The 13469-nt window shown below is 34.4% G+C and overlaps 1 protein-coding gene across 1 annotated transcript in view; it reads left to right on the top strand.

Annotated features, from left to right (window-relative positions):
* The window catches only part of LOC150103014 (DNA-dependent protein kinase catalytic subunit-like), a 168098-nt gene extending 159951 nt beyond the window's left edge, over positions 1-8147 (top strand). The window contains exons 14-16 of the mRNA XM_090398050.1: positions 6809-6907; positions 7208-7335; positions 7700-8147. Of these exons, the coding sequence (XP_090254176.1) occupies positions 6809-6907; positions 7208-7335; positions 7700-8147 (675 nt within the window). The remainder of the gene's footprint in view (positions 1-6808; positions 6908-7207; positions 7336-7699) is intronic.
* The last annotated feature ends 5322 nt before the right edge of the window (positions 8148-13469 follow it).

Raw genomic sequence — 13469 nt, 5'->3', positions numbered from 1 at the left:
TGAAACTAAGTTTTTATAAACTGGCCGAGGAATATTCAAGTTGGAAGGAACTTGATTTTTTGTGTGCGGCAGTTAAAAGGAAATTTCATATTGTATTCCGAAAAAGGAATAGTGGAAATAATATGTTTCAAGAAGGAATAAGTAAAGAAGAAGGAAATCTTGAAACTAAGTTTTTATAAACTGGCCGAAGATATATTCAAGTAGGAAGGAACTTGAATTTTTTGTGTGCGGCAGTCAAAAGGGAATTTCATATTGTATTCCGAAAAAGGAATAGTGGAAATAATATGTTTCAAGAAGGAATAAGTAAAGAAAAGGGAAATCTTGAAACTAAGTTTTTATAAACTGGCCAAGATATAATCAAGTAGGAAGGAACTTGATTTTGTTTTGTGTGAGGCAGTAAAAAGGAATTTTAAAGGGATCCTAAAAAATGAATTACAGAACCTTGTAACTTCTGGATAGAGCCTTAACAGGAAGAGAATAAGACTATGAACATTTTTTTTTGTGATTGTGAAGGAAAAAGTGTTTTGTCTTAAGAGTAAGTTTGTATTTTTTAAATAAGGCCTTGGATCCATTTAATCTGTAGTTGTAGTTATGTATTTTTACTAGAAGTGTATATATGTTGTTTTAAGTTTTATTAAATGTGTTTATTTTGTACTTGGTATTGAGTCAATGATTAGTTGGATTCTGAAAGAGTGAGTTAAAGTCATTGCTCCAATTGGAGTGAACTCTTTGTGCAAATATAATAACATATAGGGACACTTGGAGTCAATAATAAAAATAATTGTTAGTAAATGAAATATTATTTATAATACACATTATAAATAACTAATGGCGCAGCCTATATAGGATAAATCATTAAATATTAACAATGGCACATATTATAGGATAATTCATTAAATATTAACAATGGCGCAGTCGCCTACAGGATAAATAAATTCATTAAATATTAACAATTGTATCATCTGCAGATCTTAAATTATTTACTTTCCTCCACCAATCTTGAAAACAGCTTGATCTTTGTCTAAATCAATGATTCTTATAGTATATTATTAGAAATATTTAAAAAAATAAATAAATAAAAAGAATAAAGTAGGGCAACAGTATACAACCCTGTCACACTCCTTTTTTCACTGAGTACTGTCTCTTTCTCCAAACACTGTTTTTACTGATGCTGCTTGGTTGTCATACAGCTCTCTTTTCAAGAGAATTATATTAGTGGCCAAAATTGTGGAAACCTTTTGTAAAAGTGTATTTTTGAGGTTTGATGGCTCATAACATCACTTTTTTGTGGTGTAATACTATAAAATTATATATATCGATGGAAAGATAATTTAATCAATAATGTGCAACAAGGTTTGTTCAATTATCTGTATTCTATGAAAAGTTATAGCCAAATAACCAGAAAAAAGAAGCACAACTTGCTTAGGTTGATATGAAGTAGCTTTCCTTCATTTGAGTGTAGCCAATGAGCATCAATGTTTAGAGCAATCAGGTGTCATCTTGTTTTGGAAATGAACCAATAAGGTCACAGTAGGAATCAGCTATTGATGTCATGTATTAGAGCTGAGAGGAGGACATTTGTCAGTGTGTTATGTGATTGCTATCAAGTTGGTTTTTTTTTTTTGTGTGTTTTTTCATTTAGTGAGTTTGTAAAACATAATAAAATTAAAGAAATGGTGCAAAGAGTTGACTGGTCACCCAGAATGGAATGTAAAATAGTACTATTAAGTGAACAAGGCTACAGTTATGAAGAAATTAGAAAAAAAATTGGTGGAAACTTAACCAAAGGTGGCATTTCTAAATTTTTGAAGAGGTATAAGGAGACTCAGTCACTATAATAACCAGACTAAAGGCAAGCAAAGGTGCTCAATAGCAAGTAATGATAGAAAAATTTAGAGACCCACATGACAGAAGAAAATCATCTGGATGTATACAAGATGAAATGGCGCAATACAATGTGAACTTGAGTGCAAGGACTGTTCGGTGCAGACTGCAGGAATTTGGTTTAATTGCTAGAATTCTATGAAAAAAGCTATTTTTATCCCTCAAACAAAGGTTGAAAAGATTACACTGGGCTAAAACCTATGTTAACTGGACAGCGGAACAATGAGACAGTGTTATTTGGAGTGACGAGACTAAAATCTCCGTGTTTGGTAGTGATGGCATAAAATACGTAAGGAGAAGAATCGGATAAGATTTGCATCCTGATTGCATTACACCTACCGTGAAACACCCACTTAGTGTTATGATCTGGGGTTGTATGACATCAAAAGGTGTGGGCAGAATTTGTATGATTAATGGGAATATAAATGCCCAAAAATACATAAATGAAATACTTGAGCCCAAACTGAAGGCTTCTGCACGTGATATTTTCCAAGATAATGAAGCATTTATATTTCATCAGGATTCAGCTCCATGTCATGTTGCTGCTGTGTGCAAAAGTGGTTTCAAGATAATCATATTCCACTGCTGGAATGGCCTATCGAAAATCTGTGGAGCCTACTAAAGAAACTTGTTAGTCAGAAGCACCCCACCAATAAAATCCAATTAATAGAAGAAATAATTCAATCTTGGTTTCACATTATAACAGCAACAGAACTAAAAAACTTGGTTCACTCCATGGGAAGGCATTGTAAGGCTGTAATTAATGCTAAAGGTTATCCAACTAAGTATTAACTCACATTGTGAGAATTTTTGTATATCTCATTTTTTCTGTGTGTTTCACTTTTCTTCTTTATAACTGCTGTTCTAATAAAAAATCCTTCATAAAAGTTATTGCATTACATTCTTGATTAAATTGTCTTTAGATTGATATATAATTTTATGGTATTACTCCAAAAAAAAAGTGGAGCTTTTCCTTTTGTCAGTTGTTCCATTGCTGATATCACTTCACTTTTCATTATCATGGGTTTTTCAACAAATCCTCTCCTTCCAAATTCTGCTTCAATAGTATTATCTTTCTTGTACAAATCCTCTACATACTCTTGTTAAAAAAACGTTTAATTTTCTTGACCAAAAAGCTCTGGAAAGACTTTTAATGGGATTATATTGATCAAGTGCATATAAGAAACAACTATGTTATACCAACTAGTGTCATCTGAAGATGCCAACTAAGGCTGTTGGCATCTTCAAGGTACATAACTGATATAAGGCACTAAAAAGTAAAAAAAAAACTGTTACAAACTATAATCAACCAATTCCAATTATATTAAACAAAGAACAGAGTGCATACAATACATAGAGCATGTATGTATTGTACGCGCTTTGTTCTTTGTTTAATATAATTGGAATCGGTTGATTATAGTTTGTAACAGTTTTTTACTTTTTATTGCCTTACATCAGTTATGTACCCTGAAGATGCCAACAGCGTTAGTTGGTGAAACTAGTTGGTATAACATAGTTGTTTATTATATGCACTTGATCAATATAATCCTATTAAAAGTCTTTCCTCTACATACTCTTTTCATCTTTTTTTAACTGCTTCTTTTTCTATCAGACATTTACTGGAATTATAAATTATATATTTAGTTTAATCCTTTACCCAAGTGTAAGCAAACACAGTTTGGGCCTGAAGTATTTTTAATACTGTGGCAAAGGTGGACTGACTTCACATCACTTGCCTTAGTATCTCATAATGCAAAGCACATCTCTTTGCAGACATGTATAATGCTATGCATTATGGGAAGGGTCACTACCCAGACTGGTTTCAACCTTTATTGAGGTTTCTTCAGTGGAAGCCAGACCCAGAGGTGATACCAATATTGAAGCAATGCAGAAGTCATATTTCACTATATGAGTTGCCAAAAGGTGTCACACCTTATTATTAAATTACTCTGGATTAGAGAATGATGTTGGAAGTTTATTTTCCATGTGGTTAGACTATAATAAATTTAGCTTAATCCTTTATCCAAGTGTAAACATCACTTGTCTTAGTATCCCATAATGCAAAGCACATCTCCTTGCAGACATGCATTATGGGATACTAAGGCAAGAGATGTGAAGTTAGTCCACTTTTGCCACTAGTTGCCCCAGTCCTGAAGATACTTCAGGTGCAAACTGTGTTTGCTTACACTTGGATAAAGGATTAAACTAAATATATATATAATTTATAGTCTAACCAAGTGAAAAAAACTTCACAGCACCTGAATTATTTCATACGACTCCTAATCTAGATAAACTTCCCTGTAACATCATTTATTTTTCTACACAGATCTCTTGTTCTACCCATATTATTACTTCAATTTCCTTGCAATTTTTGTTTAGATGTTTTTTCTTATCTTTCCTAGTCTGTCTTTGGAAATCCTCACTCAGTTGTCTTACCCTTTTTTTTGTTTCTCTGAAATTTCATTTGTCTTCTTTCCTCTGCTATTTGAATAGCTTCATCTGATAACCATTTACAATCACCTAATATCAAAAGAAAATCTGTTTTATTATTACTGTATGCTACTTGTTCTAAGCTGCTATTAAACTCTTCTACCCCATCTTCACTTGAATCTGTAGTGGGTGTATGAGTGTATGCACCCACATTTGATCTTTTGTCCATTACATTTATATTGTTTCACTTACTCATTGTTGCATATACATGCTGTGTTGTGCTCTGATGGTGATGATTTGAAATTCAGCAAAATATAAGCAGTTAATAAAACATTGTTTTATAATAGTTTCTTTGATGTTGTTAATACTAGAGGGATAGGGCAAGTTTGAGGTTTAGATGTGCAGGAGGAGAGTGTGTTCCACATACTGAGTACTCTGAATGTTAGTAAAGCTGTGGGACTGGATGGTATTTCACCGCAAGTTTTGAGAGAATGTGCTAAGGAACTGACAGTGCCTTTGACCTGGCTTTTCAATGAAAGTCTGGCTGCAGGAAAGGTGGCCATGGAATGGAAGGAAGGTAAGAAAATGCCATTGCATAAGGGCGGTAGCAGACTGGACGTGTCTAATTATAGGCCAGTTTGTGTGTCATCAGTAGTTAGTAAGATCTTGGAGAAAGTATTGAAGGACCGTATACAGCATAGACCGTATACAGATGAGGGTAATGTTATCTATGAGAGTCAACATGGATTTGTGAAGGGGCACTCTTGTTTTAGCAATATGCTAGCCTTTTATGATAAAGTTACAAGAGCATTAGATGAGGGAAATGCATATACTGCCATTTTCCTAGACTTAGCAAAGGCATTTGACAGGGTGTCACAATAAGCTTATATTCAAGTTGTAGCACATGGAATCATGCGACATATCAGAGAGTTGTGTATGGTGGAGCAATATCAAAGAGGCAGAAGGTTACAAGTGGGGTTCCACAGGGCTCAGTACTGGGACCTATATTGTTTAACCTTTATATCAATGACATTGTCCGTGGATTGCAAGGGGATATTCAGTTGTTTGCGGATGATGCAAAGCTGGGAAGGGTTATTAGTAATAGTGCAGATGTGGTAGACCTGTAAGAGGATTTGAATAAGCTAGATAGATGGGCAAATGAATGGGGGTTAGTGGTTTAATGCAGCAAAATGTAAGGTCTTGAGGTTTGGGAAACATCGATGGGATGCTGCATACTCTATGGGAGGAGTTATACTGGAGGAAGTAGGGGAGACAAGAGATCTGGGGTTGATGATTGATAAAAACCTAAAATTTAGGGGACATATTGCAAAGGTAGTGAAGGTAACACAGAGGATTGCTGCAATAATGAGAAGGATACTGACCTGCAGAGATAAAATAGTTATCATTCCGTTGTATAAGACTCTGATTAGACCAGACTTAGACTATTGTTCTCAGATCTGGTCCTCAGGATTTGATGTGGTTAAATTAACTGTGGAAAGGGTACAAAGGCAGATAACAAAGAAGGACTGTACAATGTTAGTTATGAGGATCGGCTGAAGGAATGTAGACTGCAGAGTTTGGTGGATAGAAGAAGGAGAGGTGATATGATTGAGACTTTTAAACTGTTGAGAGGTGGTTACAGGGTTGATACTGGAGAGTTCTTTCGCTTGGTTGAACAGCAGGAAGGAGTCATGACAAGGGGCCATCCCTGGAAGTTACGAAAGGAAACTGTGAGAAAGAGGGTGAGAAGTGGTTTCTTTGCATGGAGGGTGGTTGAACTATGGAATGCATTGCCTGATGGAGTGGTGAAAGTGAGAACGGTCAATGTGTTTAAGGAGTGGTATGATAGACTTTGTGTTTCCTAGGAGGGACCTCCCTTGATGAGTCTTGATAGATTTGTGTTTCTTAGAAAGGATCTCCCTCGATGAGTCTTTTGACTCCATGGAGGCCTGAATAATAATAATACCATTAAAAAACGTCAATTATAACCATCAACACCTAAGCTTTTGTGTTAGATTTATAAATAAAATAATCTTACTTTATGCGTCTCTGCAGTGAATACTTTCCACATGCCTCTTGAAAAACCTATATGATATAGTATGGCATCAATTCATCCTGCCCTTTCTGCCTTTTTAAAAAGAATGCAAGACTGGAAAGATCCTTAGATGTGATCTGGTATGCTTAACAAGATTTAGATGTTCATGAAAATGCACATCTTCATGGTATTTTATATTTTATGTATAAGATTAAGATGAGTAAATACAGTATAAGTATAAATACAAGTAGATAAGTAAAAGAATACTTTCAAAAATATACATGTAGTGATTTTTTTTAATCATTGTTAAACTGGATGAAATTAATAAAGGCAATTGAAATGTTTTTTCTTTGCATAAAATTAACTTAAATTATAGAAATATAAGATGATGTTTTAAGATTTAAAAATATTTAGTGTTCTTTAATAAATTATGTTAATGCAGAATATTTTTTCCTTTAGAATGGAATTATTGATCCTCAAGATTGTTCACTTAGAGACTTCAGTTCTCTTTGCTTACAAGAATTTTTGAAGTGGTCTCTAAAGCAGTGCTCATCAAAGGTATAAAAAGTCTTGTTGACATTTTTTATTTATTTTTATTTTTACTAATTCTTATATATATATATATATATATATATATATATATATATATATATATATATATAGTGCAGATAACAGTACCAAAACAATACATTTTGTTTCATCAAACTTTTGCTTCTTTTACCTCTAACTGTTTAAAACATGTTACCTTTTTATGTGTTAATAATTTTCTATAAAATTATCATTAAAGATGAATACATCTATTTTTATAGAATATGATGTTAAATGTGTGTACATATGCATGTATGTATCTGTATATAGGTTCAAGAAAATGTCCCACTAAATGCAAAACAAGTTCTGAAAATCATATATAATTACAGTCAACATTCTAGTGTTTCCAAAAGACAAGGAGCTGCTCTTGCATTTAACAATATATACACCATTTTTAGGTATGTTTTCCCTCGAATTATATAATTAGGTATTGTTATTATTTAAAATATTCTAAATTCTTTGCTTAAAGTGTGTGTGTGTGTGATATTGCAAAATAGAAATTATCATTTGTATTCTTTTTGATCTCTATTTTTCATGCAAATTTGTCTTTAAATTTATTTTGGAAAATTGTTTTAATAATGTCATATGTAGTCATTATTTTAAAGAAATCAGAATGAAATGATATGGAAATAACTGCTAGACTGTGGAATACATGTTGTAATGTTTGGAGCCGAAAAATAAGTTATTTTTGAACATATTTAGGGATAATTAATTCATTCTTTTTTGAATTATTATTTTTAATTGTATTTGTTTAATTGTAAGGGATATTTGCTTAATTGTGTGGTTTTTAAAGCTTTTATTTTTATTCTATGTTGTGATTTTTACATCATGGTATCGATGCATACAACAATGGTGGGTGATTTTAATGTGCTTGATTTTGTTTGCTATGACACATGCTCTTCATAGAATGAAAGATTTATGGATGGAAAATGGCACATGTGAGTGGGTTTATCATAAGTGTTTCAAGAACAAATGCTATAAGTGTGAGGAGAGTAAGAAGGGTGATAGATATGAGTTGAAAGACAAAATTCATGAAAATACTGTTGTGAATGGTGAGCTTGATGTCACTTGTGGTAAGAGTAATAGCAAGAACGTAATGGTGGGAAATGAAAAGAATGATCAGATAGTAATGGAAAAGATAACATGCTCACTTGTATTTCTCCACAAAAGAAAATATGAGATTGAACAGTTGGATGAATGCTTGGTATGATTTGACACAGAAGAGATAGAGGGGAAAGAAAGCAGAGCGTAAAAGAGCAAAAGCATTGGATAAGAATAAGGATAAGAATTGCATTTTATGTTGTGATTCATTGATAAGAGGAGTGTTTGAAGAAAGTGTGATGAAAGTATGTTTCACTGGAGCTAATATTAAGAACATTGGTGCAGAGGATGCGGAGAGCAAAGGTGAAGGAAATGTTTACTTTCACTGGTATGAATGACCTAATAGGTGAGAAGTGCAGCGAGGCATGCCGAAATATAGAGCTATGATGATGAGTCGGTGTTCAGATTGTGCCAGAGGAGTGTTGTGGAATTTATGGATGTGTGCAGTGAATTTGATGAAAGGAAGGATTTATTTTGGATGGATGGCTTGCATTTGAATGGATTTGGGGCCAGGTGTATTGGGAAAGTATTATTCAGTGACAATTCAGAAGTGCAGAGTCAGGGGAAAGAACTTTTGGTGGTGGTTGTGTGGGGTCTGGTTAGTGTGGGTCCAGGCATCCTAGAGGTTAGTAAATGAGAGAGTGAACACATGGTGTTGAATGTAGCATCCCAGGTTCTTAACTTTAGTTGGCTAAGCAACACAAGGGATAAGGAGGTTGTGGGATAAAGGGGGGGGTAATGCAGTTTATGTATACTAATGCCAAAAGTATTCGGAAAGGCAGGGAGGTTTTGTCAGTAGTTAGCTCAAGTTGGCTTAAAATTATAGGCATTAGTAAGACTTAGTTGACTGAGGATGATATATTTATACTGATGGAATGCAGAGGATCCTCAGTAAAGACAGAGAGAATATAATGGAGGAGGGATTTTGCTCATGATAGCAGAAGAATTGAAGCCAGAAAGAGTAGAAGTACATGACAAAGATTGAAATGCAGAGGGCAGTTCATTTGAGAGTAGTGTGAGATTGAGGCCAAGGAAGAAATATATAATTGGTTGCTGCTGAAATCTAGGACGTATAAGGGAGAATGTAGATAACATGCATTGTCAAATTGTCATGATAAGTTCAGGTTATATAATAATTATGGGATATTTCAACTATGGTGGCAGATTGGAAAGAGTAAATGGTTATGGGGAAAGAAGGAAATCAGATTTATACAGCTGCTAGGGGATGATTACCTGAAACAGCATGCATGGAGGGGACACAAGTTTTTAGAGGCCTGAATCTGGTTGTAACATCAGAGAACTTAACAATAAGCATTCTAGCTAAGCCGCCTCTGCTTATGGAAAGTGATCTGTAGTCTTGACCTTGGGGAGGGGGGGTGGGATACTTAGACATGAAGAATTATCTGTTAAGAAGGGATATATGTGGAATTGTAAAGGAAATGATTATGACAAGAGGAGTGAGCTTTCACAGTGCAATAGGATAAGAATTTGGAGGCAAGAGATGTTGGTGATGCATGGGAGGTAGTCAAGGGGTGTTTGAAGAAATCATTATCAGGTTATACCCAGAGTCAGAAGGATAAATCAAATAGAATTTAGATGGGTGGCCAGCATCATAAAGCAGGATTGAAAAAAAAAAAAAAAAAAAGCTGTGGAGGGAATATAAAGAAAAAAAGTGATCACCATATCCACGAGCAGTACAAGGCAGAGGCAAGAAGGACACACTATATGGTAAAGAAGACCAAAGCTAATTATGAGAGAAAGCTAGCTATGAGGCCAGAAGAAATATTAAGAATTCTTTTGCTATAATTACTGATAGTAGGAGGTAACAGAAGCAAACTTAGTAGTTGAGTTACGTTCCATTTGGTTTACCATTTGGTGATATTGCATTGCTGAATGAGACATTGACTGATTGTAGAATAGAGGTTGAAGAACTGAAGGTGCTGAGGATATTGCAAAACCTTTATGGGAACATGTCCATGGGATTAGATGGCATATCAGCCTGTATATTATATGAGAATGTGCAAGGTCATTGTAATCTTCTCTGACTAAGCTGTTTAACATGTTGGCAAGACGCAGTCGCTGCATGTGTGTAAACTGCTGGCAGGAACTGGCTATAGTGTATGTATGTATGTATGCTGCTTCCTTGTCAGGCCATCACATTTCTTCAAAGCCTATATGTCATGTTTTATGGGAACATGTCCATGGGATTAGATGGCATATCAGCCTGTATATTATATGAGAATGTGCAAGGTCATTATAATCTTCTCTGACTAAGCTGTTTAACATGTTGGCAAGACGCAGTCGCTGCATGTGTGTGTAAACTGCTGGCAGGAACTGGCTATAGTGTATGTATGTATGCTGCTTCCTTGTCAGGCCATCACATTTCTTCAAAGCCTATATGTCATGTTAGTTACAACTTATTCGGTAGAATTTAAGTAGGGAACTAGCTTTAGTGTATGTATGCCACTTCCTTGTCGGGTGATTGCATTTTCTCAAAGCTTATGTGGCATGTTAGTTGCAGTTTTTTGGTAGAATTTTATTTGTAAAATTACAGTTTGTGAAATGTTTTAATAATATCTCTCTCTCTCTCTCTCTCTCTCTCTCTCTCTCTCTCTCTCTCTCTCACTAACACACTCACATACACACTCACACACACACACACACACACACTCACTCACTCACACACTCACTCACTCACTCACTCACTCACACACACACACACACACACACACACACACACACACACACACACACACACACACACACACACACACACACACACACACACACACACACTTATTTGCTTTACATAAACTGTGCTTTATTTACCCAGCAACTGCATTATAAACATACATACATCTGTTACACTTATTTTCTGCAACTGAAATTTTGAAAGAGAATGTTAGAACAAATGTTTTTTAGTTAAATACTTTCTTTGCACCACAAAAAAGTAGTTTCTGGTGTGAATGTTGCAAAGCATTGGTAGGAGTGAGGGAGGGACACATTTTTCATTATAATGGGTCTTTCCAGTTGTCTCTAATTACACAAATTATTGTTGAATATAGTACATAGATTGTAAATGTCCTGTGTACATTTAATGTATTTAATGATACAATAAAGTTACATGTTTTTCTTGCATATGCAGTAGTGTCTGTTAAGGATGGAATGTTTCCTGTTTTCTAAAAGAATAGATGCATTATAAGAAGTGAACTCTGTTCATTGATCTCCAACAAAATACTCAATAAGACTGAAGAGCCCCCTGAAAAAAAAAAAAAAAAAACACTTATCTAAATGAACATAGGATTTGCAAAAGGTGGATAATTCTGACAATGACTGGAAATTATTTATGTATATATGACTATGTAATATAAAAAGTGCATACTGATCATCAATTAATAAAAGAAAATTCTTAGAAAAACAAGTGAAATATAAATAAAACTTAGAAATAAATACATATGACAAGCACAACAAATTTTACAAGATAATTTGCTGCTCCATCAACCCACACATGTCATCCTGCCATTCCAAGATGAATCACTTAATCACTGGATTAATCCTTCCCTTGTTATTTACTGAGCTATCAAATGTATCCAGCCACTGTTTATTACTGGTTAGTTATTTTTTTTCATGAACAAATTTTTCACTGTCCTCATAATTTTTTTTTATTTTTTATTATGCCATCGTTATATCTAAAGTTTATAGAATCACGTTATTCACTCCACCCAGCAACTTATAGGATATGCATAATATTACAAATGGTATAAATTAATGATACCAAGAAATTATATACTTGGTTCAATCCTTTATCCAAGTGTAAGCAAACAAGTTTGCAAATGAACTATTTTCAGGACTGGGGCAATTTGTATAAAAAAGCTAATGACTTCACATCACTTGCCTTAGTATCCTATAATTATGCCATCGTTATATGCAAAGGATATATGTGCTTTGCATATATCTGTAAGGATATATGCAAAAGCACATATTCTTATGGACATGTATAATGTTATGCATTTTGGGAAGGGTCACTACCCAGACTGGTTTAAACCATTATTGAGGTTTTTCATCGACCTTGATTTATCTGGCTCCCACTGATGAGACCTCAATAAAGGTTGAAACCAGTCTGGGTAGTGACCCTTCCCATAATGCATAGCATTATACATGTCCATAAGGATATGTGCTTTGCATTATGGGATACTAAGGCAAGTGATGTGAAGTCATTAGCTTCTTTATACAAGTTGTCACAGTCCTGAAAATAGTTCAGGCACAAACTTGTTTGTTTACACTTGGATAAAGGATTAAATCAAGTGTATATTTTCTTAGTATCTGTAATTTATAGTATAACCAAGTGGAAAAACTTACAACAATCACAAATGTTAATTATTAATAATTGGTTTCCAGTATTGAAAGTATTTCTGTTCACACCTGTTATTTCTTTCCCTTTTATTTCACATTCTCACATGGCTCATTAATGATGTTTCACACATTTACACTATTTAGTAAAGTCAAAATATACCAATCAAATATAGCATCTCCTTAATCATTATTTTCTTATATATCCTGAAACAAACAAATTAGTACTCTCTCCCTTCATGCAGATTTTTACAATTGAAGAACCATTACAATAGGTGGCACATCTGTCAATGTGCTGAGGGGCCCAGTATTTTCACTCACCCTGCCATATGGTTAGGGTGGCAGCAAGATAGACCCGATTACCTCAATGTGAACATGTTAATTTAGGCTTCAGTTCTGGGAAGCTGCCTGTGGAGTGGAAAGAGGGCAAAATAGTCCCACTGCATTAAGGAGGCTCTAAGACAGAAGTAACAAATTATAGGCAATCAGCACATCTGTACAAATTCCTCCAGAGTTTAGAAACTTTACAGCAGAGCTGTATGCAAGAGAGCTTGCATTAAAATTCATTAGATTCCATTGTTTCCAAAGGTGCATAAAATGTTCAGACGCATTCAGGACTGGGTAGACAGGAGTAGTATGTTTTATAAGGGGGAGCATGGTTATGTAAAGAGTAGGTCTTGCCTTAGTAACTTTCTTATTTTTTATAATAAGGTGACAATGAAGTTAGTTTAGAAAAATAGCTGCTAAGCGATACTGCAGGACTTTGCAAAGGTATTTCACAGGATTCTACATTAAACTCTGGTGCATAAATTGACACAAATGAGAATGGATTATGAATCTGGTGATTTGGATTAGAGGATGGCTGCTAGACAGATATCAAAAAGCATAAATAATTTGATGGGAAATATTTAGTTGTTTGCTGATGATGCATGGATAGGGAGATTCTCGTTCTCCTTTATAAGCCCACATTTGGACTGTGGATCTGGTCACCTGGATTCCATGTGGCTGACGAAGTGATGAAGAGTTGTGAAAGACAAAAAGTATGATATGAGGGAAGATAAGAAAGTGTTATTACTAAACG

The sequence above is a fragment of the Typopeltis vanoorti genome, chromosome 9 (assembly GCF_054136105.1).
Source record: "Typopeltis vanoorti isolate ZY-2024b chromosome 9, IOZ_Tvanoo_1.0, whole genome shotgun sequence".
Classification (NCBI taxonomy): domain Eukaryota; kingdom Metazoa; phylum Arthropoda; class Arachnida; order Uropygi; family Thelyphonidae; genus Typopeltis; species Typopeltis vanoorti.
The sequence above is the reverse complement of the archived record's forward strand: the minus strand, read 5'-3'. Positions and strand labels throughout refer to the sequence as shown.